General features: G+C 38.2%; 2 protein-coding genes and 1 non-coding gene across 3 annotated transcripts; 1 reads left to right on the top strand and 2 right to left on the bottom strand.

The window, feature by feature from the left end:
• Window positions 1-2,283: 2,283 nt before the first annotated feature.
• On the bottom strand, window positions 2,284-2,357 carry trnai-aau (transfer RNA isoleucine (anticodon AAU)). The gene has a single exon. It is a non-coding gene; the product is annotated as a tRNA-Ile (tRNA).
• Window positions 2,358-5,599: 3,242 nt separating this feature from the next.
• Window positions 5,600-15,644, bottom strand: LOC132104333 (peroxisomal ATPase PEX1-like). Its single transcript, XM_059509734.1, has 24 exons — window positions 15,181-15,644; window positions 14,917-15,057; window positions 14,694-14,777; window positions 14,208-14,322; window positions 13,430-14,115; window positions 13,005-13,124; window positions 12,796-12,919; window positions 12,614-12,714; window positions 12,451-12,542; window positions 12,184-12,316; window positions 11,493-11,589; window positions 11,211-11,381; window positions 10,966-11,120; window positions 10,084-10,270; window positions 9,849-10,009; window positions 9,299-9,435; window positions 9,156-9,218; window positions 8,919-9,061; window positions 7,938-8,041; window positions 7,677-7,853; window positions 7,060-7,290; window positions 6,698-6,892; window positions 6,173-6,303; window positions 5,600-6,061 (listed from the first exon to the last, which is right to left on the bottom strand). The coding sequence occupies exons 1-24, from the start codon at window positions 15,286-15,288 to the stop codon at window positions 5,977-5,979; spliced, it is 3,741 nt and encodes a 1,246-aa protein (XP_059365717.1). The 5' UTR covers window positions 15,289-15,644; the 3' UTR covers window positions 5,600-5,976.
• Window positions 15,645-15,987: 343 nt separating this feature from the next.
• Window positions 15,988-18,776, top strand: lrrc69 (leucine rich repeat containing 69). The gene is made up of 8 exons (XM_059510285.1): window positions 15,988-16,297; window positions 16,560-16,686; window positions 16,770-16,842; window positions 16,932-17,127; window positions 17,205-17,276; window positions 17,794-17,895; window positions 18,084-18,263; window positions 18,651-18,776. The coding sequence occupies exons 1-8, from the start codon at window positions 16,121-16,123 to the stop codon at window positions 18,756-18,758; spliced, it is 1,035 nt and encodes a 344-aa protein (XP_059366268.1). The 5' UTR covers window positions 15,988-16,120; the 3' UTR covers window positions 18,759-18,776.
• Window positions 18,777-23,852: the final 5,076 nt, after the last annotated feature.

A 23,852-nucleotide genomic window follows, 5' to 3' on the forward strand; every position in this document is an offset into this window, starting at 1 on the left:
CTACTTATCTTGAAAACCTTAGGGCCTTTTGCACTGCCGGAGCCTTTACATAGTACCAGAACTAATTGTGGAACTACACACTTTTTGGCATTTTCGCACCGCCGGAACTGGGTGCGATTTTAGTACTGGACTGCCTTTTTTCGAGAACCAAATTAATTCTTACTCCTGAGCAGGGTCTAACCAGCACAACTGGTACTACCCGTGACGTAAGTACACATTGATTGGCCAGACGCGTATGAAAACGGCTTCACCTGCCATGATTTAAAAAGCTGTGTAAACATACTTTAAACATTGTGTCAACTTATTTTGCAAGTATGATGAACAGCGATAGATGGACGGATGCTCAAGTGCAGGCACTTGTAGAAAATGTACCACTGCCAGTTGTAGTTTTAGTCCTCCTTTCCATTCTTTCAATCGCTTTACGTATACGTCTACATTCCATGTCCATTATTGTGAAACCCGCGAGACACAACAAAAACAAAGCTCCAATCACAGAGTCCTCCATCTTCCTGTTGTTAACGTTGTTGTTATTTGTTTCCGTTGTTGTACGTGGCGCACAAATGACATCGCTGTCGACGGGCTTACGTCACTTACTAGTACACACCGTCAGTGCGAATGCAACCTTTTAAATGGTACTGGGAAATGGTTTGCACAAAATCGTCCCAGTACTTTAGTACTGTACATTTAGTTCTGGAACTAAAGCAGTGTGAAAGGCCCTCTTGATTACCTGGTTTAAGTATGTTCGGAGCTAAACTGCTGGAAGCTCAATCGTCAACATTTGACTGCATCCTAAAAAAATTTTTTAAAAAAACTTTGCTTTCTCTTTCCTTAATACCCCATCTAGTACTTGTACTTATATGAACAATGTCTGAAACTTTGTATTACGATTGTGATGAATCGCTTGTTGTATTCCTCAATTGTAAATCCCTGTGTATTAAAGCATTGGCCAAATGAATAAATGTAAAATGGAAGGTGGCCCTCAAGGAACAGAACACTCTTCATTTATAAATACTATATATTTCCTTGTATCATATATTTTTCCATAAATATTCTGTATGAGTTTGTGGGAACCACCTTCAATGAGTAGTGATATCCAGGAGATGTGTATACCCTTTTTCCTCTCCTGTTACACAATTAAGAAATTGGATTGCTACTCACAAACAAAAACACTGGCCATCACAGCTTTCTGCATTAAATGATTGATTGACTCTGAGCTGACTCAGAGCGTCCCAGAGTGCTCTTCACAGCTCTGTGTGGTAATAACAGGGCCAGAATGGCAATAATCTGCCGTCTACTGGTCTGTGTAACTCCAGCATTTATATTGCGTTACTCCTCCTCACTGCCATCACTACTTTCTGAAAGATCTGATTTAAACTAACAATTCACCTACAGGTATGTTAACATGCAGTTCAAGTTGTCTTTGAACATCTAGAAAAGTTCCATTCTTGAATCTGATCTCTTCATTATTCATTATTCTAAAAGCCCATTTTACAAAGTAGCATTTAAGTCAAAGCATCAAGTTAATGCTACTTCACGAAGTGTTCCATTTAAAATGCAATGTGTTTACTCGCACTTCCATATTGTCGGTTCAATTTTGGTTATAAAAATGGCAACAATGAAAAGACTATTAATTGTGCTGCTCTCTGCTGAGAAATGAAGTTCCATGAATGTGTGAGCTATTGTAGCATTGATTTGACCAGAATAAAGGGACTAGCGGAAGGCTCAGAGGAACACCCGAGCAAGTGGACAACTGTATTTTGTAATCTTAATTCACAGGCCCTTATTTGGCCACTTTATTGAAAAGTCTGCAGCAGGTTCTGCAACACTTAAGAGAAGTCTCTGGAATGTTCATCTTGTAGACAAAAATGTAAAAAACACTGACAAAAGAAAGGAAAAATTAGAACAGAATATTATGGATCGATTATTTTACATTTTAGATGTTATGCTGGCTGAAAATGTCTTATAGGCTATCCCAGGTTTGTACAAAGGGGGAAACTTAACCTACACATCTTAAATTGCCTGCTTGTGTATTTAACTTGATACACTATTTCATAATAATGCCAGGACTGGAAATGGGCAGCAACCATCTCAAATGGGACATGGTATCATAAGAATATATTTCATGAAACAACATTGACTGGTCTCAATGGCTTTACATTTTCTACAAAAAAATCCTGTTTCATCTTGAAATACAGAGCAAATAGCTTCAAGTTGGTGAACTATTTGGAATATAAATATATTGACTAAAGTAGAATTGCAGGAGAGAAAAAAAGACGATTATTATGGCCAGTACGGGGATCGAACCCGCGACCTTGGCGTTATTAGCACCACGCTCTAACCAACTGAGCTAACCGGCCTGTTACAGAAATTATGGAGCTATATGAATTACTTAGTATACGGTAGACTGAACAGTTTGTTTAAACAAGAGACTATTCATTTCAGTGTGACTTTTGCAATTGCATCTAAATGATTGGTTTAAAGACTTTATAAGTGTTAAGTATAGATCATTCCGAGAATTAAATTCCGTTATTAACGTTACTCGCCGTTATTGGCGTTGGTCCAAAGCACATCGGACTTTCTGTTTGATAAAGATGAATAATAATGTCTTTCCAAAATGTAATTTACATAACGTTATTATTTCAACAAGTGGTGACTGTAGCATCAGAAAGAAAAATCGCCAATAAAAGCAATAAAAGTTGTCCACATGATTCGTACACTAACAAGTCTTCTGAAATCATACTGCGAGGAACATCAAATTTACAAATTTCGTTATTTAAAAAAGTCGTTATTTATGATGATTATAATGCACGCCTTTAAGAGAAGTAGCGCTATTGTGAACGAAGTTTTTAAACAGCGAACGAACGATTCATTCGAGTCAGTTGATCCGAAACCATAACTTGAGGAGTAAACGTAAACAGCTTACATAAAGCTAATGCATTACTTGTGAAGGCAAATATACGTCTTCAATAACCATCCACTGTCATCTAAAAACATTGTTTAAAAATATTTTCTTTTGCATTCCTAACAGGAACAATATGAGGGTGAATTAATGACAGAATTTACATTTATTGGTGAGCCAGTCGATTAAATGCATGTTTCCCAGAGGGCCATATTAATATTTTATAAACCTACGACGTCTTTTTCTTTCAGTGAATCTTCACAATCATATTTTGCACAGTATCCCCCCTCAGGGGTTACTGAGCTTTTGTCTCAATGACTGTTAAAATTCAGAGGTCAGGTAACTGCTGAGGGCAGTTTTGCTTCTCTCATTTTAGTCCACAGTTCTCACCACAGTATGGTGACTTAGTCTATTCTAGTCCCATGATGTCACTTGTTTTGTTTCTGTTTTGGTGCAAGCCCATACAATACTAACAGCAGGGGCCAGAACAAAGGCTGGCTATATTTAACTCAGCAGAAACTGCTGCATCAGGCTGTACAGTTGTGGCCAACAGTTTTGAGAATTACATAAATATTGGAAATTGGAAAAGTTGCTGCTTAAGTTTTTATAATAGCAATTTGCATATAGTCCAGAATGTTATGAAGAGTGATGAATTGCATAGTCCTTCTTTACCATGAAAATTAACTTAATCCCCAAAAAACATCCACTGCATTTCATTGGTGTCATTAAAGGACCTGCTGAGATCATTTCAGAAATCGTCTTGTTAACCCAGGTGAGAATGTTGACGAGAACAAGGCTGGAGATCATTATGTCAGGCTGATTGGGTTAGAATGGCAGACTTGACATGTTAAAAGGAGGGTGATGCTTGAAATCATTGTTCTTCCATTGTTAACCATGGTGACCTGCAAAGAAACGCGTGCAGTCATCATTGCGTTGCATAAAAATGGCTTCACAGGCAAGGATATTGTGGCTACTAAGATTGCACCTAAATCAACAATTTATAGGATCATCAAGAACTTCAAGGAAAGAGGTTCAATTCTTGTAAAGAAGGCTTCAGGGCGTCCAAGAAAGTCCAGCAAGTGCCAGGATCGTCTCCTAAAGAGGATTCAGCTGCGGGATCGGAGTGTCACCAGTGCAGAGCTTGCTCAGGAATGGCAGCAGGCAGGTGTGAGCGCATCTGCACGCACAGTGAGGCCAAGACTTTTGGAAGATGGCCTGGTGTCAAGAAGGGCAGAAAGAAGCCACTTCTCTCCAAAAAAAACATCAGGGACAGATTGATCTTCTGCAGAAAGTATAGTGAATGGACTGCTGAGGACTGGGGCAAAGTCATATTCTCCGATGAAGCCCCTTTCCGATTGTTTGGGGCATCTGGAAAATGGCTTGTACGGAGAAGAAAAGGTGAGCGCTACCATCAGTCCTGTGTCATGCCAACAGTAAAGCATCCTGACACCATTCATGTGTGGGGTTGCTTCTCATCCAAGAGATGGGCTCACTCACAATTCTGCCCAAAAACACAGCCATGAATAAAGAATGGTACCAAAACACCCTCCAACAGCAACTTCTTCCAACAATCCAACAACAGTTTGGTGAAGAACAATGCATTTTCCAGCACGATGGAGCACCGTGCCATAAGGCAAAAGTGATAACTAAGTGGCTCGGGGACCAGAATGTTGAAATTTTGGGTCCATGGCCTGGAAACTCCCCAGATCTTAATCCCATTGAGAACTTGTGGTCAATCCTCAAGAGGCGGGTGGACAAACAAAATTATTTTACCCACTAATTCTGACAAACTCCAAGAAGTGATTATGAAAGAATGGGTTGCTATCAGTCAGGATTTGGCCCAGAAGTTGATTGAGAGCATCCCCAGTCAAATTGCAGAGGTCCTGAAAAAGAAGGGCCAACACTGCAAATACTGACTCTTTGCATAAATGTCATGTAATTGTCGATAAAAGCCTTTGAAACGTATGAAGTTCTTGTAATTATATTTCAGTACATCACAGACACAACTGAAACAAAGATCTAAAAGCAGTTTAGCAGCAAACTTTTTGAAAACTAATATTTATGTAATTCTCAAAACTTTTGGCCACGACTGTATATGTGTAGACCATGATGTGTCTTGCGGCAACTCTGAATTCAGCTCAACAATGTGTGAGACGGAAATCTAGCTCACACGAGGACAAATCTGAGAATGTGCTGGAAAATTTTATTATAATCAAAGGTGCAGAGACAGCTGTAGCTCTAGGGCATGTGCTCAGGGGAAGTGAAGACTACGAAAAAATTGAAAAAATCAATTTAAAAGAACTCAGATCCTGGGGGTCTGCAGATGTCAGTTATTCAGAGTAAGCTGGAGGCCGTTATGGCTGATAAAATAGAAGATTCTTCTCTTCTACAAAGAGAAAAACATAAAAGGTCTTTGAATACAGATTGAGAAGTATCCATGGAGGACTTTGCAAAAGGCATTTTAGCTTTTGGATGCTAGGAATACACTGCCACCTACAGGTTATGGTAAGTATCACTTCATGAGGATGCTAGAGAAACAGCAACAAAAGTAGATAAACACAAACAGAATAAAAAAAAGGGCTAATTCAATATAAACTATCTATTGCTATTTATTTTCAGATATACACCATTTTCAGTTATATTGTGTCATGAGTTTGTGCAGTGTATCACAGGCTCTAGAGAAATAAAACAGGCATCATAATTCAAAGAATTGTCATTTATTTAAAAGTTAATTACATATTTAATGTATATATACACATTTGATTTCTTTACATTATATTGCCTACAGCAGCTAAGCAAATTTAGCAAAAACGTCAATTTTTAAACTTCATAATTATCTTTAAATTATTTGTTCAGTGCTATGAATTCAATTCTATCAAATTCTTGATACTTCTATCTATTTAATATCAAAACATTGTAAGTATGCATTTGCTCTTAAGGCCAAGAAAAGTAAAAAAGAAAAAAAAAAGGCCAAAATGTGTGATACAAACCTGAGTCGATCATATCACACACAATCTCAGCAAAAAAATAAATAAATTGAATACCCCCGAGCTGTATTAATTTATGCGAGGCACTCATTAAGCCAATGTCACCCGCTGACCTGCTTTAAACGAAGCAGTGCTCTGAGACTTGCCTTCCTTTAAGGCTCCGAAAGACTCATATCTGCATAACGGAAGGAAAAAACCCACACAAATATGTGAATCAGTAATGCAGTGGTGTGACTGATTTATCTGCATAAATATAAGAAGAGTGCTTGTGAAATGTTTAACTCACAGTTCACTGTATCTCCTCCAGTCTTCTCTGCTGACAGATGCTCGAGTGTTAGCCAAAGCGGAGATCAGGTGAGCTTGGCATATGAGAGAGCCAGGCTTACTGGGGCCAGTCTGCGGCAGAGATGATTCATCCTATAAACACGGAAGAACGGCAGATCTCATCTACTGAGCAGCAACAGTGTCTACAGACTGCTACACACTCTAACACATTCCTCAGGTGGATGGATGGATGGATGGATGGATGGGTGTATGCATGTATAGATGGATAGATGTGTGGGTGTACACATGGATGGACCGATTAGAAAACTAGAGGGATACATCAATGGATGGATGGAACATAGCAATGGCAAAACTGGATATACTGTAACAGCAGATGGATGGAAAAAAACTAGATGTATACTAGTTGTATATACTGTAACAATGGATTGATGGAAAGATTAGACAGATGTAACAATGGATAGATAGGAAACTTGATATATAAAAAATGGATGGATGGATAAATGGATAGATGAGAAAGGTAACTGACCGTGTTTCTGCGGTAACTGTTCTTAACTGTGTTAACATCTGCTCGGAGGCGTTCTGACTGCTCATGGGTCAGTTCCTGAAAGCCGTCCTGCAGACAGGACATAAAAACTGGGACATGACAGGAGTTTGGATCCCTCACTGATGCCCCGGTCATGTCAGGGGCAGTAGAATTGGGTCCAGACAGGCACTGAGAATTCTGGGAGCAGAGCAAACAGAACGTGACAGTCTCATAAGCAGCTTTAAAAAGTGTTAAAACATCTAATCAATTACTTTAAGAAGACATCTGAAATATTATAGCATTGATTTATACATAATTGTTAAAAAATATGCATTATAAGCCCATTTGGAAATTTAGTGTCCCACCAGTTCAGATAGAGACTGGTTGTCCAGTTCAGACTCAAAGGAACTTCCAAAGTAAAGGCGCCAGATGTTGTGGCGTGGGTCCTCAGGTGGGAGTTCACTGGGGTCCAGCAGAACCATAGAGTGCTCCGGCCCTGCGTCCCCCTCCCCAGCTGAGTCATCCGACCCACCACTATGATTCAGGAAGATCAGGGAGGAGAGGCTGACATCACTGTCTGATCCCGAGCCCAGATCCTATAAAACACAGAGACAGTCTGCTTCACAAATAAGCGGAAAATGTATCACTGATGTACTGACTAAACTGAAAATTCAGCTCTGCCATCACAGAAGTAAATGACATTTTAAACTTCAATGTTTTCAAATTACTCTGAATTGTAATAATATTTCACAATATTACTACTTTATTGCATTTATAATCAAATAAATGCATCCTTAGTAAGAATAAGAGTCTTCTTTCAAAAACATTAAAGAATCTTAACCAACCCAAACTTTTAAACATTGGCCACTGGTCTTTATATATGGGCATCAGCCACTGAAAAATCCATATAGGTTAACTACTAATCATGGGGTTGGGGTTTTATCTGTGTGAGTGTGCATGTTTGGGTTTGTGTGTAACACACATGCAGAAGGTTTGGCCCCAGGCTGCTGTGGATCGCCTCTAGCTGAGCGTTATAAAGAAGGGCCTTTAGGTCAGCTCCAGTGAACAGCTCTGTCGCCTCAACAATCTGCTCCAAGTCCACATCTGCAGCCAGTGGCACAGAATGAGTCAAAGCCTTCAGGATCTCCAGCCGGGCTTCCTGAAGGACAGATATGAATCAGTAAAATGATATTGTAGATAATCTAGGAATAAAGAGGTTATACTGATGTATGCCCATGCTGACCCGATCAGGAGGAGGGCAGTAGAGAGACTTGTCCAGTCGCCCGGGTCTCAGAAGAGCAGGATCAATCAGGTCAGGGCGACAGGTGGCAGCCAATACATACACCCCTAAAAATAAGAACCTATGTATTGAATACAGAGTTCTCACAAATACAACAATGCATTCTTTTAAAGAAAAATACACTCCAGATATTTCACAACATTGTACAACAACTGACACAACTGGCTTTGCTCTACAGTCTCAGTCTGACGTTTTTAAGCAAGTTCTTGGAAAAACAATTAGTTTTTTAAATTTGGGATTCGATTATAGAAATATAAATTAATAACTTTAAATGAATCTATCTTACTGATAAAGATAGTGATGTTGCTATAAGCAATAACCATAGCTATATTAAAAGCAACAAACTATGAAACTTCTCCAAATTGTTGCAGAATAAACAATAAATGCTAATATGAACTACTTGGGTAGCTGACATACAATTTCAAGCAGTTTCAACATGAACATGTTGTACATTTTTTTTCCTAACTGTAATATAATTATAGTTTTTTTTAATTCTACTTTCTATTACTACCTTTTACATACACTACAGTTAAAAATTTTGATAAAAAAAAAAGTGACAGAAATGTTTTGTAACATTACGAAAAGTCCTTCCTATCTCAAATGCTGTTCTTTTGAAAAAGGTTTCATAATTTTCACAAAAATATTAAGCAGGAAAATATGTGACACTGAAGAGTGGAGTAATGGCTGCTGACAAAAATTCAGGAATAAATTACATTTGAAAATATATTAAAATAGAAACGTTCTTTTAATTGTAATAATATTTAACAATCCAACTTCAAATCTGCTGTTGAAAAGAAAAAAAAGTCCATGGATGTCAACCACCCACTAGCACACAGATCAACAACTAAGACCATGAAGCAGGTTGAAAAAGCAGAACCTCTAGCTGTTGCTGTAAAGCCTAGGTGAGCATTTAATCTTCATTACCTGTCAGCCCTTCCACTCCATCCAGCTGAGTAAGTAACTGGTTGACCACACGGTCAGTGACCCCTGTGTTGTCATGACCCCTTCGAGGGGCCAGAGAGTCAAACTCATCAAAGAACAGTATGCAAGGTTTAGCTTGTTGAGCACTGGAGCAACACAGACACACATTGGGTAATGACTCTTGTGAACTACTACTATATACCGGTATTTCATACAGAAAAGACTGTGCATTTGACAGACCTCTGAAACACATCTCTAACCGCCTGCTCACTTGCGCCAATATACTTGCTCAGGAGTTCAGGACCCTGAAGAAACACACAGGTTATCACAATATATAAATAGAATAAATACAATTGTATACATTCATAAAATGCAAATTCCTTCCCTTGATGCTGATGAAGTTCATGCCGCTCTCTTTGGCTACAGCTCCAGCCAGTAGAGTCTTGCCTGTTCCAGGAGCTCCATAGAGCAGCACACCAGAGCACTGACGGATGGGCAGACTGGAGAAGAGCAGCGGGTACTGGACACAACATGACACCACACATGAACAGGGATATACATAGAGTTCACCGTTTTTGACCCATGAATTTCCATGACTTACTGATTCCATGTTATTTCAGTTAATGTTTATTTTGTTTGTTTATGGTTTTAATTTTAGTTAATGATAATAACCCTGGTCCTGACACTGAGATTTGAGAACAGATAGACTGCTATTATCATCCTGGCTTGCTAGCAGCACAAACACTCACAAAAAAGTTGAAAAAATGTATTCACTATTAAAAAAACAACAACAACAACAATCCATGACTTCTTAAGCTTTTTTCTTTTTTTACTAACACGCTGTAAATATTCAAGTCGATTTGTGACGGGGACTGTATAGCCCACTCGTCTTGCATATATAAATGGACATATAATGCACAGTAGCATCTGTACCTTAGCTGGCAGCAGTATGATGTCCATCAAGAGCTGACGTGCCTGATGAAGTCCCCCGATACGCTCCATGCCGGCCCCGGTAGGAGCCTGCAGCTGAGCCCCCCAGAAGGAGGGTGGGGTGAAGCCCTGTAGGGCCTGTCTGAAGTCTTCATAGTTTAAATCTGTGAAAGCAGAAAGCATAGATTTCAGCAAAACAGCTGAATCATAGAAAGATCTAACTAGATTAAGCACTCGCCTTCAGAGCTGCCATTGTTCCTGCTGTGTAGGGTGTTGGCATGGATGGCCCTCTCGAGCAGAAGGTTCAGGTCTTGTGGCATGAATCCTTCTGTTTCTCTGGCAACAATGTCTAGGTCAAGAGTAGTTTGACAGTCCTGGAAGTTCTTTTTGGCTATTAAAGACCTTAGAATCTCAACCCTTTGAGTCTATAAAGAGAAACCATCATATTACAGTCACTATTTTCTGCGCGGAAATAAAACACCAAGCAAGAAAAAAAAACCTTTTGAGTATAAGCATAATGTTTGGTCCACACTGCAACTTATTCTGGCAAGGATTCATTAACACAAACATTATAAACGAAGCAAATCCATAAGCAAACAAGTGACTTGAATTGTACCTGGGAACAAATGTCAAAATGTCTTTGTTAGATTGCAGTAGGGCTGCATGATTAATTGAATTAAAACTGAAATCGTGACATTGTTTAGTAAGAAAAGAAGAAATTATGGCAGTCATTAATATAAGTATTGTAATTTTAAAGTTTAAATGATTGCTATTGTTATTGTTGCTTTTGTTATTATATATTTTATTTATATTTTATAAAATATTATATTTTTTACTTGAAATACTACAGTAGCAATATTTAGACATTTTTAGGAATAATAATAATAGTAATAATTTTAAATTGTTTTAAATATTGATTTGAATTGCTATTATTATTATTAGATTTTATTATCAGCATAATAATTGTATAGATGTATTGATACATAATCCACAATTATTCTAAAACCCATTGATATAAAATACAAATATGCATTTTTAAGTATGTATTGATTTTATTTATTTATGTAAAAAATGTAACATTTAAAATAATTAATATTTATAAAAACAAAAACAAACTCACCTGATCTGGTGTTTGGATCTTGCAGAAACTTTGGAAGAAGTGTGAACCTTGTACCGCAGTCAGAGTCTGATGAAGAGCACATTCACTCTGTGCTGTGATCATTAAAGCTATGAGACTGGAGCGCACCACCATCTCATCCACCAAATCCCTCAGACCTGCGGAGAACATGCAGAGCGAAGATGTCCATCAGATGGTTCCTCCAAGAGATACATGTAGAGCCAGGTATGTCTCTGAAGATTTCTTACCCTGTGCGATGTGCTGCCTCAGTACTGCCTCTGGCCCATGCTCGTGCTCAGGTGAAGCTGCGGCACCAGTCATGTGATCCAGGTCATCCAGCAGGACCAATGAGGGCTGTCTCCAGATCGCCTGCTCAAAAACCTCTTCCAGTCTCAGTCTGATTTTGTCTGCTCTTTTACCTAGAAATTTCATTCATAACATCAATAAATTTGATGGAAATAAAAGAAAAAAAATCTTGCATGTTAAGTTGGAATGCACCGCAAAACTGCTCAATCTCATTTCTTGCTTACCTTTCAGTGTCTTGCAGTCCACAACTTCAATATGGGCATCTAGCTCTTCACTGGCCTTTCGACACAGTGCTCTGGAAAGAGAAGATTTCCCACTGCCCTTTGGAGAAAAGCAGGAAACATATCACTTTCCCATTCCATTCAACTCACATTTCAAACGTCTTACTTGAAACGGCACTTGGTGTCAAACAAACCATTTGTGCAAAAATATTTACCCTGACTTCTGATACAGATGTACACTAACGTTCAAACATTTGTGGACAGTAAGATAAAAAAAAAAATACAAATTTTGATTAATCAAAAACAATAAATTGATCAAAAACTGAACTGAATAAATTGAATTTTAAAGAATATTAAAATAGCAAAGTTTTAATAACATTAATGACAAACTTTCAAACAGGAGCGTATGAAGTCGAGCAAACATGGCAGCATGTGTGGACACAGTTATTCACTAATATTTGCTTAATCCCTTTTAAACAAGTTAAAAACATCAATGATTCAAATTCCCGTGCATTAAATGATAATAAGCCTAATTAGAAAATATTTACAGAGAAGGACCTATACTGCATGATCTTGAATAATGATAGTCAAATGCCTGAAAAAGGCATTGCCTTAATGCATAAGGAGAGATATCAAGCAGAGGTATCCCATATCTGACTTTGAAAAGACTGTAGCATATGTGTCTGAAGGTTACCTTTGCCCCTGTGATGAGCAGAGCTCCGCCCCTCAGTCCACGTCCTGTACAGACCAGTTCACGCGAGAGAGGACCTCCCATTAGAGCGTGAGAGATGTGCTCGAAAGCAGACCTGCTGATGTCCTCTACCCCACTGACCAAAGACATTCAATCACAGACAACTAAGAACAGCTACACCGACTCATCAGAAAGTCAATCTTGTTTGCTGCTAAGGATATTAAAAAAATACACAGATTTTTCTCATTTTTAAAAAGAATACAAGCATACCCAAGAGAGCTGAGGGAGGGAAAGCTGAGATATGGATCTTCACTATCATTATCAGAGCCGCTGTGATCAGAATCATCTGGCTCTCTGACAATCTAAACAGAGATTGGTTTGTTAAGGCAGGAGCAGAAAAATGAATTAGTAAAAACAGCATTTGACTTTATACCTGCAGATTTGTTTTCTTTAGTAAACTGGCTGATAGAAAGAACATCTCATCCTCTTGCTGTTGCTCTGGTTTCAGCACAGTCAAGACAAACTCTTCTTTTCCTGAGAAGAGGGAAACCCAGGTTGGTCTGTAATAATAGTAATATGATTAAAAACATCAATTCTGATGGTTGTTCCTCACACCTTCCGCACAGGGTAAGAGAATGACGTTAGTGCGGCCTGTCAGACAGGTCAAAGGCTGATGGCTCAGAGCATGCAACCAGTTGAGGAACGCAGTTTGAATGTCTTCTTCTTTTTCATTCACTACCTGCAAACAGAAAGAATTTTAGTATACAATACAATATTTTCATTATCTGACAACATAAAGCATCAAGTCTGAAAGAGAAACTTACCAACGGTTGTAGTGGTTGCACCATGACTGCTTCTGCAACTCTTGGCTTTGATTTCAAAGGCTGAATCCTCACAGCTGATCGAGGGTCTATCCTCAAACGCCTCTGCAGCACCTTTGGGATCTGCAACAACAAAAAATGTTACTAGTTTTTAACTAAGGATGCACAATATATCTGTACTAGATCCGTTATCAGCCTATACTCAAATTTTTTTTTCATTTATTTGTACCAGTTGATATTGTATATACTGTATATATTGTCTAATATGTAATTGTGCGAATGGAAGGGTGTACAGATATTACAATTCTTGGCATAATAATCTAAGCCAATTATATACTTATGATATAAAAGGTCCCATCCCTAGAAATGATGGTGATAAAGGATATTTCTATGAAACATTAAAACTGAACTTGAATGGAATAACTTACCCAAACTCTCCCAGAGTAAATGTCTTCACATTTATTGAATTTCTGGTCCTCCTGCAGCCTTTTTATATTGTGACAAAGCATCCTGACCACAACAGCGTTCTCCTTATGTTCCTCTGTGTCGTTCCCATTGTGAGGTCCATCTCTGATCTTCTTCTTCTCCATGGCCTGCTTGACTTTCTCCCTGAGTTCTTTAGGAGAAAGGATCTTTGAAAGCCTGCCGTATGTTAGTGCAGACTGCCCTGGATTCCAGTTCTCTTGCTCTTGCAGGTTCCATGGCAGTATATGGACATCTCCATGACATGAGCCTAGATGGCTGACAGACCTAGGATGAGTTCCACAGGTCCGGAGGATACAGTCTTTCAGGATGGTGGGAACTGTGGGAACTGCGACAAGCTCTTTTACAGGCTCAAATCCTCCTGTAAAAAGGTATCTAACCAGGCTTTTCAGATCAGCTATTCCTCCCCAATGGCCTTCATTCTGACTCTCCAGATGACCACTGATGGGATCCTGATGGACGACTGAGCTGGAGGAAGATGTGACATCAATGTTTTGGTATTGTAGATCTTGGCTTGGTTCTTCTGACCGAGTTTGGAGCAGTTGTTCACGTTCTGGATGTAGTTTTGGTGAGACAACAAGCTCAGTGAACTGCTCCAATCTGCCAAACGGAACAGATGGAGAGAGGGACGCTAAAAAAACATACAATCATTAGTGTAAAAAGATCAGTTCATACCCAACAAAAACTCCAATACGACATGCCTTTAAAATAGGGCTGACTGACCTGTCCTGATATAGATGACAGTGTGCTGGTCCACCCACACAGGAAAAACACCCTCACTGAAGACCACTCGGATCTGATCCAAGAGTCGCTGCTCCAGAGCCACGCTGTGCAGCTCCTGGAACAAAGTACAATCAGATTCTAAACTGAAAAGACATTCACAACCCATTTTAATTCGGTAATCTGACATATTTTTACAAGTAAAACAGGGCATTTAACAAGAGAAAATGTACAACAGGATACAGTATAGAATTGATCAGATCATGAAAAGTCTGAGTTTCATACAAGACATTAATGCAAGGTGGCAGTGAATCATGATGGAGTCATGCATGGATGAATCATACAAGACTAGAAATGTGTATTACGAAAGTTTAGGTTTCTAGTTACTGTATGTGCATTTTAATGGCCATATGTTCCTAAACATCAGATAAACTTCTCCTAGAGAATGAAAAAAAAGAGATAGACGAAATAATGCCATTGTGAACTCACCAAGATCTCCCAGTCATCTGGAGACAGAGGCTCTACGAACACCTGCTGCACTGACTGCACCTGATGACACGGCCGCAGATACCCCTACAACACATCAAAACCTTGTTACATGCATCGACATCAGTTTAATGTGGTTTAATAATCAAATCACTTGTGACATATTAAAGCGACAGTTCACCCCAAAAAGAAAAATTTTGAACTATCCCTTTAAACAGTGACAAACCTGTTCTCCCTCCTTGAGCCCAAGTTTCTCTCCCAGCTGTCTGCTGATCTCAACTCTTTCCTCTGGACCTGAAGACCTGGAGCTGATCCAGCTGAGGAACACGGGTGCAGAAACACCCCATGACAGCTCCAGGATCTGGTTCTGACATCACATCACATTAGAGTTACATGACTCAAAACTATGATGGAACTTACAGAAACACAGTACAGTGGTAGACTACTATCTGGCATGCATCTATTATAAAGCTGCTAGCTTGATACAAACCTCTTGAAGACAGAGATGCGTGGCAAAGTTTGATGACAGCTGAAGAAAGCAGTTTTTGGAGTTATTGAAGACTAGCGTGACAGGTTGAATCCCCTGGCTTCCCAACATTTCCTGCGAGGCTACAACAACCTCGCTTCTACTACAAATGATTCCTTATTTATTTAAATGATTCTGTGGTATTAAAGCCAGTATGTTAAAACTGTCAACATGAATTGCACGTCAGACATAATCACATGGAGTGTGACTGTGTAGATCAGTCGTAAGCGCCGTTTGAACGAACATTTTCGATTAGCTCCGTCTCACAGTGTTGCCAGATTTCACTTGGAAAACAAGCAACACTTCATGATTAAACAAGCCTCAAAACAAAGCGATCAACCGCACCAAAATGTGCGACTCCATTTCTTTTATTTATTGTTTATTTATTCTGTCATTTTAAACCATTATATCAAAATACCAAGAGGAAAAGAGTCTGAAGTATCTAAGGCTTTTATTTTGAAATGTTGTATTTCCGGATGTGCTGAGAATCAATGATTAATATTAGCTGAAACCAAAATCCAGTCCTTGTCGGGCAATAACTCAAACTATTCAATGGATATTCAATCTATTGTAGTAAACAGATGGATATTAAGTTTGCTGTTTTTACTACAAACCCTGTTACTACAGGATTTCACCCATTACAAAATAATGTAAAATTCCTTAAAATTATTAGACAGAAAAAAATTACATTATTTGGATTTTTAAAATTAACAAGCATTTGCTGAAATAGAAAATACATTTTAATAACCTTTCAGTTGCTAATCGTGGAGTATTGGGACACTGACAGCATGTTGTTGTGATGTTTGTCCGCCAGGCGGCGCCAGCGGCGTCCCTCAACACTACGTGAGAAACTGCGTTGCATCTCCATAGAAACGTGGAGAGAGTTGGCGATGCAAGTGTCAAAATGGTAAACGATTCAATTATCAAAGCGTTAAAGACGAAGTCAAAGTCACTTAATTTGAGCTGTAGGAAAATTACACATCTTCCAGAAGTTTTTGCGAGGCTAACGTGGATTGTTGTATTAAAGTTGAATAATAACTACCTGTCGAATCTGCCGGCTGAACTGATGTGTCTGCAAAAGGTGAGTTCGTTGTATCTTTCACATAGCTTTAATACTTTTTAATACTAATATTTTTTTTCTATGATAGAGCCCAACGCAAAACATGAACCATACTGAACAGAAAAAAAAAACAAGTTTGACAAATAATAAAACAGTGGAAGCAAGAAACAGCACAATAAATGAATTATATATTATTTGCATGTATCATAGAAGATAATTAACTTAGATGAACTGTTATGCATATTGTGTAGTCAATACTTTGATTTTCATTGTATATTTATAGTTGACGGAGCTCAATCTGGGAAATAATGTTCTTGAGGAGATCCCACCCGTGTTAAAACACTTCAGTTGCCTAAATAAACTGTATTTATATGGAAACAGAATCAGCCTTTTGTCACCAGAGGTGCTGGGTAAGATCAAACTCTTTCATATGCAGGTTATTTTATTGAAGCGGGTCAGTAGTGCTGATTGTGTTGTGTTGTTGTATTTGCAGAGGGTCTACTAAACCTTCAGCTTCTCAATTTGAACCACAATAGAATCAAAGTCATTCCTGCAGAAATAAAATGGTGAGACATCTTTTACACTTTTATCCTACGTCTTTAGTATTTGATTAGCATGATATCTGATTTTTGAAGTGCTTCTTGTTTATTTGCAGGCTGTGTAGTCTAAAAAGCATTAGTGTCACAGACAATCTTTTGCAGCAGATTCCAGCTGAACTGGGCTTGATGAAGTGTTTGACTGAGATTAACTTCACTAATAATAAACTGACTCAAATACCACAGCAGTTATACAATTTACCACAGCTGAGGAAATTGTATTTGGCCCGAAACAACCTGACAGAACTACCAGAGGCAAGACAGATGACTTTTTCATATTTTACCCATTTTTTATGCATATTAGTTTATTATGTGTTCGTTTTTTTGCTTAGGGGGCCCTTGGTTGGAAAAAACTGAAGATCTTGGATGTTGCTGGAAATCGTTTATCTGTGTTTCCAGTTGGTGTAAGTCATTTGGACAAATTGCCAGCCATTTCAGCTGCTATTTTATTTACTAATCATTTGGTCAATGTGCTAATAAAATAAGCAGATTATACAGAAATATGTAGTTGGTTCTAAATGTTAATTAGTGGGTCTGACATAGGAACATAGACGGAAGACACAAAAAAACAAGTATAAAAACAGGTATAAACAAGTATAAAAACAGTATGGCAGATCAAAGCACTGTACTTTTTTTTTTTTTTTCAAAATTTTCTCTTTCAAGTTTCTCCATTCCAGTAATCTTTTCGTCTTGAAATATTACCAACCATATTAAATGTGCTTAAAAAAGAATAAACTCAACCAGGTGATAGCAGGCATGTAGTTGATTGTGTAGAAAGTTTTCCAGAAAAGTTTTTAATTTGATCATTTAGAGGCCTTTGTGTATTAAATACAATACAGTATCGTATACCATGTAAAATATTTTTATGATATTTTAAAAATGTTCTCTCTCTCTCTCTCTCTCTCTCTCTCTAATGTCTAGTTTCAGTTTCTCACATTGGAGGAACTATTCTTTGAAGGAAACAGTATAGTTCCATTCACACTGATAGAGTCTGTTCAAGAGAAAGAAGTCCTCTCATTAAAGGTAACAAATTTTATTTAAAAAAAATATTATTATTTATTATTTTTTGCACAAATCCGATTGCTGTCTTGCTAGTGTCCACTAGACCAGAGGATGTTAGTAGTGAGAAAACAATTTGAAGTCATCTTGAAATGGTTAGTTTTAACTATAACATTTCCATGGTGCTGCTGATTGTAGTTGAATGTGTTCAGGAGCTCTCAGCCAGGCTCATCCTCCAGCAGAGCACTAATAAGTTGTCAGTGCTGTCCAGAGCTCTGCCAGCATACCCAGAGCTGCAGGAAATGCTTTCTCACTGGGGCCAGTGTGCTCTGTGCTCACAGCCCTTCCTCACCACCTGGCTGGAGTGTGTGCAGTTCATCAACACCAGGAAGGTATCAGCTCATTCTGCAGAACACCAGTGTTCAGCATTCAGTGTCTGTGGCAGTCAGTGCACAGAAGTGCCGTCGCTGAAAATTGGCAGGACATGCTTCACTCAGGATGTTTGATGACATTTTAATAGTTTGACAACCTGACACTTGCATAATAGGTGTTTAATATGCCTCAGGCACACAGACAGCATTTGTTAAACGAATCAACAAAGATTAACAGGGTCACAATTTAACTTTTGCTCCTGATTAGTAAATATTAGCCAAAACAACAGTGCCAATGTGTTACTACTTTTTTCCTGTATGTTCCACATTGCATGTAAACAAAAGTAGAAGAGAATATTAGACTATCTTTTCAGAGTAACCAGAGTCTGTTCTTTTGTCTTTGAACAGCAGATGGGGATGAAAAGCTCTCAGTCTGTTCCAGTCAGAGTTCTGCTGTGTTCCTACGACTGCTTCAACAGAGATGACCATCAGTGCTATGGGCTTGTACGATTATAAATTTAAAAATGCATTGTCGTACCCCATGATATTATCATATATGATATATGATCATGATATTTTTTTTCTTCTAAATCTCTGTTTATTATAAAGAATGAATAGTTGATGTTTTTGCTATACACCAGCAGATGGCAACATTTGATCACTGACGATCTTTGATCTTTGACCTCTGCAGAAGTGAATCATTTCAGTCATACAGTATTTTTTTATGACTAACATTAATACACATCAGTATGCTTCTGTGTTAGATTTAAATGTCATGCAGTTCTCTATCAATTATCAGAATCTTTTATATTTTACCTTTAAAAAAATTTAAGCGATTTTTATATTGCTGTGAAATAAAAAAATATTTTAGTCATTTTTAAATGTAGAATATGTAGTCATTATATAGTTCCTCCTGAGTTGATTTTAAAAGTCATTTTTAAGTAATCTGAAGCACTCCGCCGCAGGCTATGCCCAATTTTGATATTTTTTCCATTCACATTTTTCCATTACACTTGCCATTATAATTCCCCACAGTGAAAGAAATCCATACCTTCCCTCTGTTTGGGCCAATGTCATCTGTTCTGACCTGAGAGGAAACTTCATCTCTCCAAATTAATTTCTCATGCAGGTCTCCTGAGCTCTGAGTAGCGTCTACGAGTTGGGCCTTATGAATAATGCAGCAGGTTTAATTGCAAAGCCAGAAACTAATGACTTTGGACTGGTTAACAGCAGGGGAACCATACATCTCTGCAAAATGAATGAAAAATCAGTTCGGAAAAAAAGAAGGAGGTGGGGAGGGGGATGCTAATTGATGAATAATTAAAGCTTGAGCTACAGGGCATAATTGTGACATTTTGTTTCAATCAATTTAGAAATGCGGGGAAAAGTGCACTTAGGAAACTAATGGTGACTGTGTGGATGTCCACTGAAAAGTGCCACGAGACCCAGTCATTTATTACACAGCCCTCAGTCAAGCTCAGCCATTATTCTAGAACAGTAGCCTCAATTTCCAAGCGATTGTGCACTTGGCGAGCGTTAATGCGCCTCACAAGTTGTATATGGACTCCCTACGAAAGGAGGAGAGGAGATAGTGTAAACAAGTCTGTTTCAGTCTGATGTTACTTAATTACTTAAAAAGAAAGCTGTCAGGAGAGCCACCCTCTTAGCCACGATAAGACGTTGTATTTAAACGATAGCCAAATCAATCAACCAAATGACAAGGCTCTCAACAGAGCACTTCATGATCCATCCCATCTATTAAGATCCCGTATTTGTAACTCATCAAGAGTACATAAGGATCTTTTGTTCACAATTTGGTGAAAAAGCAGCTGGTCCAATATGCAGCTTTGTTGAGTCAAGATGCGCAAAAACTTTAAATCTACATTTGCAAGACCAGCAATTCTTCCCCAAAATGTTGACCCAAACAAGCTCAGCAGAGTTGTCTGAAGTCTGAGCCAACATTTCATATTGAAGGTTGTTTCTGATTTCAGGCTCCCATGCAACATTCGGTGATGCATGAATAAATTAAGCTGTAACCATTGAAAGAGGACTGTTTAGCCGTAGCTTTTTTTTTCATGCTGTTTACTGGCACAACGAGAGCGATGTTTTCCAAATGCATGGCACGATAATCACAGCTGTGCTGGCATTCAGAACAGGAACTGAGTGTGGTATAGATTTTAAACAACAGTTCAACGAACAAGATAATGGTGGTGACTGAAGGTGCGGTGACATCACATTCACGGACGAAATCCATCCTTTAAACAGAAAACCACATGTGAGAGCGAAAATATTCAAACTGATTTCACAGCGGGTTAAAGTTGGTCCACAGGAAGCGGTTTCGTTATTTCATAAATCGCTACTGACACAATAAACAACAACTGAGCTTTTGCAAAAAAATGGCCAAAGATATATATTAGTTAAAATATATTTCAAAATATATTTACGTACATATATTTTCTTTTAATCAATTTTTGGCCTTTTTTGTATATTTCTGAAAATACATCTTAAATGTATAAATAATTTTTTTAAATCATTTTAAACATATATTTTGACCTCTATATAAATAAGTCCAAGTCCAGTCTCCTCCATCTCTGTAGCTGGATTTTGAGCCACCTAGGACATCTTTGAAGCTACCGAGAGTTTAACGCATGATCTGTGGCCTTTGCATTACAGGCAGATCACCGCTGCATTGTAGAGAGAGAGAGCATCTGAAATAAAACAAGCATTATTCCAGAGAGCAGATGTTGGGGTCCTGGAGCAGCAGGACCGCCTCGGGCCCTGTCTGGTGTCAGTGTGTGTGTGTGTTTGCGGATGTATAGATGTGCGTGAGCAGCTTTCCTCTGTCAGACCACTTTGTTAAAACAGAGCGCATCCTTTCCTCTTGTTTGCTATCCTCGTTTCACACAAACACTCCACTGTTGTTTTCATACATCAACAATGCGGGAATGTCACCATCTGTGTTGCCTGAATAGAGCCAATGTGTTTGATTGACATTAATAGCAATGCAGAATATCTATCAGAGGAGAAAATATTGCACAGTGGGAGATGCTGTGGAGAACCGAGAGCATTATGCCCATACACTCTGAACATGTATGCCATATGTTAATTAGGAAGTCTACATTGATATAATTACTGAAAGGGAATATTGCCTATGGTAAGAATAGCTCCTCACCACCTCATGGGGAACGTAAAGGAAGATAAAGTAGGTGTGCATAAATTTAAATTTACTAGCCTTGAAACGGGAAGAGTAATGTTTGCAAATTCACTCAGGATGATCTATTGGAAAGCTTGCTTTATTGCATTTCTTCTTTGCCAGACTCTTTAAGCTCTTATCAAGCCCACATACACAAACATGCGCACATTAAGGATGCTTCAGTGGCTACGTTACAGATTAGATCTCTTTAATTGAGTTTCATTTGATCCGTTTCAGAGATTTCACCGTAATGCATCACGGCATCAATTATATATATATTATATTATATTATACTGCAAATAATATTAGCAGTAATAGGTTGCATAATGTACTCACCTTATTTACCTGCAGTCTGATACTTCACTATATCTGTCATATACACAACATGAATAAGATACTGACAGTGCTTTATTGTCACGTTGGACTTTGACAGATCAGCCAAACTAGGTTTCATAACACCATATTGCTGTCATAATCTCTAACACGCATGTAACCGGGATGAGATTGCTTTGATTGTGCTTTGCCTGAGGCATCCATGCTCATCTCTCCTTGCTGTGCCCATACTCCCGGGTTCATCTTTATAACCCTCAATGTCCTTGAATGCTGGTGAAAAAATCTGACTCTTGATTGTAAGAATATGGACTGAAAGAGTGAAAACACTATTTGTTCATCTTTTTTTTATACCACTTTATATCTAATTTGTGTAAGTAAATTACATCTTGCCTCGAAAAGTGAGATCGCATCATTACTTTTATACATCAATACTTGTCTTTAATTTCTCAGTTATATTAAATCTCTAGGGAGAACAGGCTCTGAATATGACTGGCGTGGGTCGATTTTTAGCCCTACGACCTGTTATCTTCTGAGTTCAAGTATTAAAATTAGCATCATTGATTGGTGTATTGGCCTGCTTCTGAGAAGGGAAAAAACAGCTACTCAATACCACGCAGTGAACCACTGTCAAGCTAAGAAGAGCACTCTCCAATCAGGAAAATCTACTGTTTGGCATCTTATGCTGAATGAGGGCTCTCCTATTGAGCTGCTGGCATGGCACCAAGGCGTTGTCAACATGATGATTGTACAATCAATCTGTCACAGTCCTTCTGGGCACCACTAGGGGGCACTGTGTCTCTCTGGTTATTAATGTTCAGACAGCAAGCATGATTGAAAAGCATTGAAGCAGAGCCTGTGAAAGCACCTAAGAGGACAAGAATACCATACACTAAACAAAATGGCTGAGGAGGACTGGAGATGTGCCAAAATGTAAAAAAAAAAAAAAAAAAAGATTAACCAGGAACACTGAAAAAGTTTTTTTTAGGCACCGCTTCAGCTTAAAAGATTTCAATTGACTGAAGTTTTGACTGAGCGTCAAGCTGTGTAGATTGTCTGATTTTATTTTATATTTAATTGTGCCTAAAATCAAAGCCAGTAAAATGTGGTATTAATTTGGTGTACTGATATATTTATTCTATAAAAAATACAAAGAAGGAAAAATGGTACATTCAGAATCATCCCAGATATGTAAGGCTTTGTTTTTCTGCCTCGGCTCAGAACAAATGAGAGTAAGTGTTAGACAGAGTGAGGCACGGAGGCTTTGAGGTGAAGATGAAGCTATAGCATCATTGGCCCTCTCCTCATTAGCTGGAGCGCCACAGAAAGGCCTGTGGCAGTTTTGGGTCATTCGCCCCTTTTTCCAAGTGTAAAAACACCTTGTGTTAGGGAGCAATAAAACACAGAAGAAGCAAAAAAACTTCAAAGAACAAATAAGCTTTAATCTTGTTTCATGCTCTTTGAGAGTTTCAGTAGTCACAATAATGACTGTAGACTATCCACAGGGAATTATAAACCTAGGCCTCTTTCATACTTTTGAGAGGCTTTGTTTTTCTTGGAAGGTTAGTTTTCAAGTTTTGTAATTCGAAACAAACTACTGCGAACGCACAGAACCAATCAATCCTTGCTTGAAAGAAAAAGAAATAGAAAAAAAGGTCAGCAAATTGGGGGATGATACTGTATGAGCACTGAGTTACTAGAGTGGTGATTCTCTTCTATAAGTCCATAATACTATTTAAATAAAGATTAAATCAAAACGAAATTGTTGTAAACATGATGCATAATTTATTAGTGCATATTATTCATTATTTTAATTAATAATAACAACTTGCTTTACTTCTAAATTTACCTTTCTTTTTGGTTATATGACCTATCGCTGTTAAAAACATACTGTAAGTACTGAAAGTGGGGTTTGTAGTTATGAAGTAGAATCATTTTTGGTTTCCGAAGGCCCTTTCAGTGAACATTTTGTAAAAGATCAAGTCTTTTCCTCAGTATCAAGAAAATGTTTAAATCTAAAGAATTTTTTTCCACTATAAAGAAACTTTTGTGGAATGGAAATGTTCCATGGATTTTAAAGGTTCCTC

The sequence above is a fragment of the Carassius carassius genome, chromosome 25, assembly GCF_963082965.1.
Source record: "Carassius carassius chromosome 25, fCarCar2.1, whole genome shotgun sequence".
Taxonomy (NCBI): domain Eukaryota; kingdom Metazoa; phylum Chordata; class Actinopteri; order Cypriniformes; family Cyprinidae; genus Carassius; species Carassius carassius.

What these genes read in the sequence shown, in the direction of transcription:
- lrrc69 (XM_059510285.1), top strand. Translation starts at nt 16,121, where the DNA reads ATGGTAAACGATTCAATTATCAAAGCGTTAAAGACGAAGTCAAAGTCA. An exon ending in TTTGTCACCAGAGGTGCTGG is followed by an intron (nt 16,687 to 16,769) that starts GTAAGATCAAAC and finishes TTGTATTTGCAG; the next exon opens with AGGGTCTACTAAACCTTCAG. An exon ending in TATCTGTGTTTCCAGTTGGT is followed by an intron (nt 17,277 to 17,793) that starts GTAAGTCATTTG and finishes TCTAATGTCTAG; the next exon opens with TTTCAGTTTCTCACATTGGA.
- LOC132104333 (XM_059509734.1), bottom strand. Translation starts at nt 15,288, where the DNA reads ATGTTGGGAAGCCAGGGGATTCAACCTGTCACGCTAGTCTTCAATAAC. An exon ending in CGCATCTCTGTCTTCAAGAG is followed by an intron (nt 15,058 to 15,180) that starts GTTTGTATCAAG and finishes ATGTGATGTCAG; the next exon opens with AACCAGATCCTGGAGCTGTC. An exon ending in TGGGGCCAAACCTTCTGCAT is followed by an intron (nt 7,291 to 7,676) that starts GTGTGTTACACA and finishes TGTGTTTTATAG; the next exon opens with GATCTGGGCTCGGGATCAGA.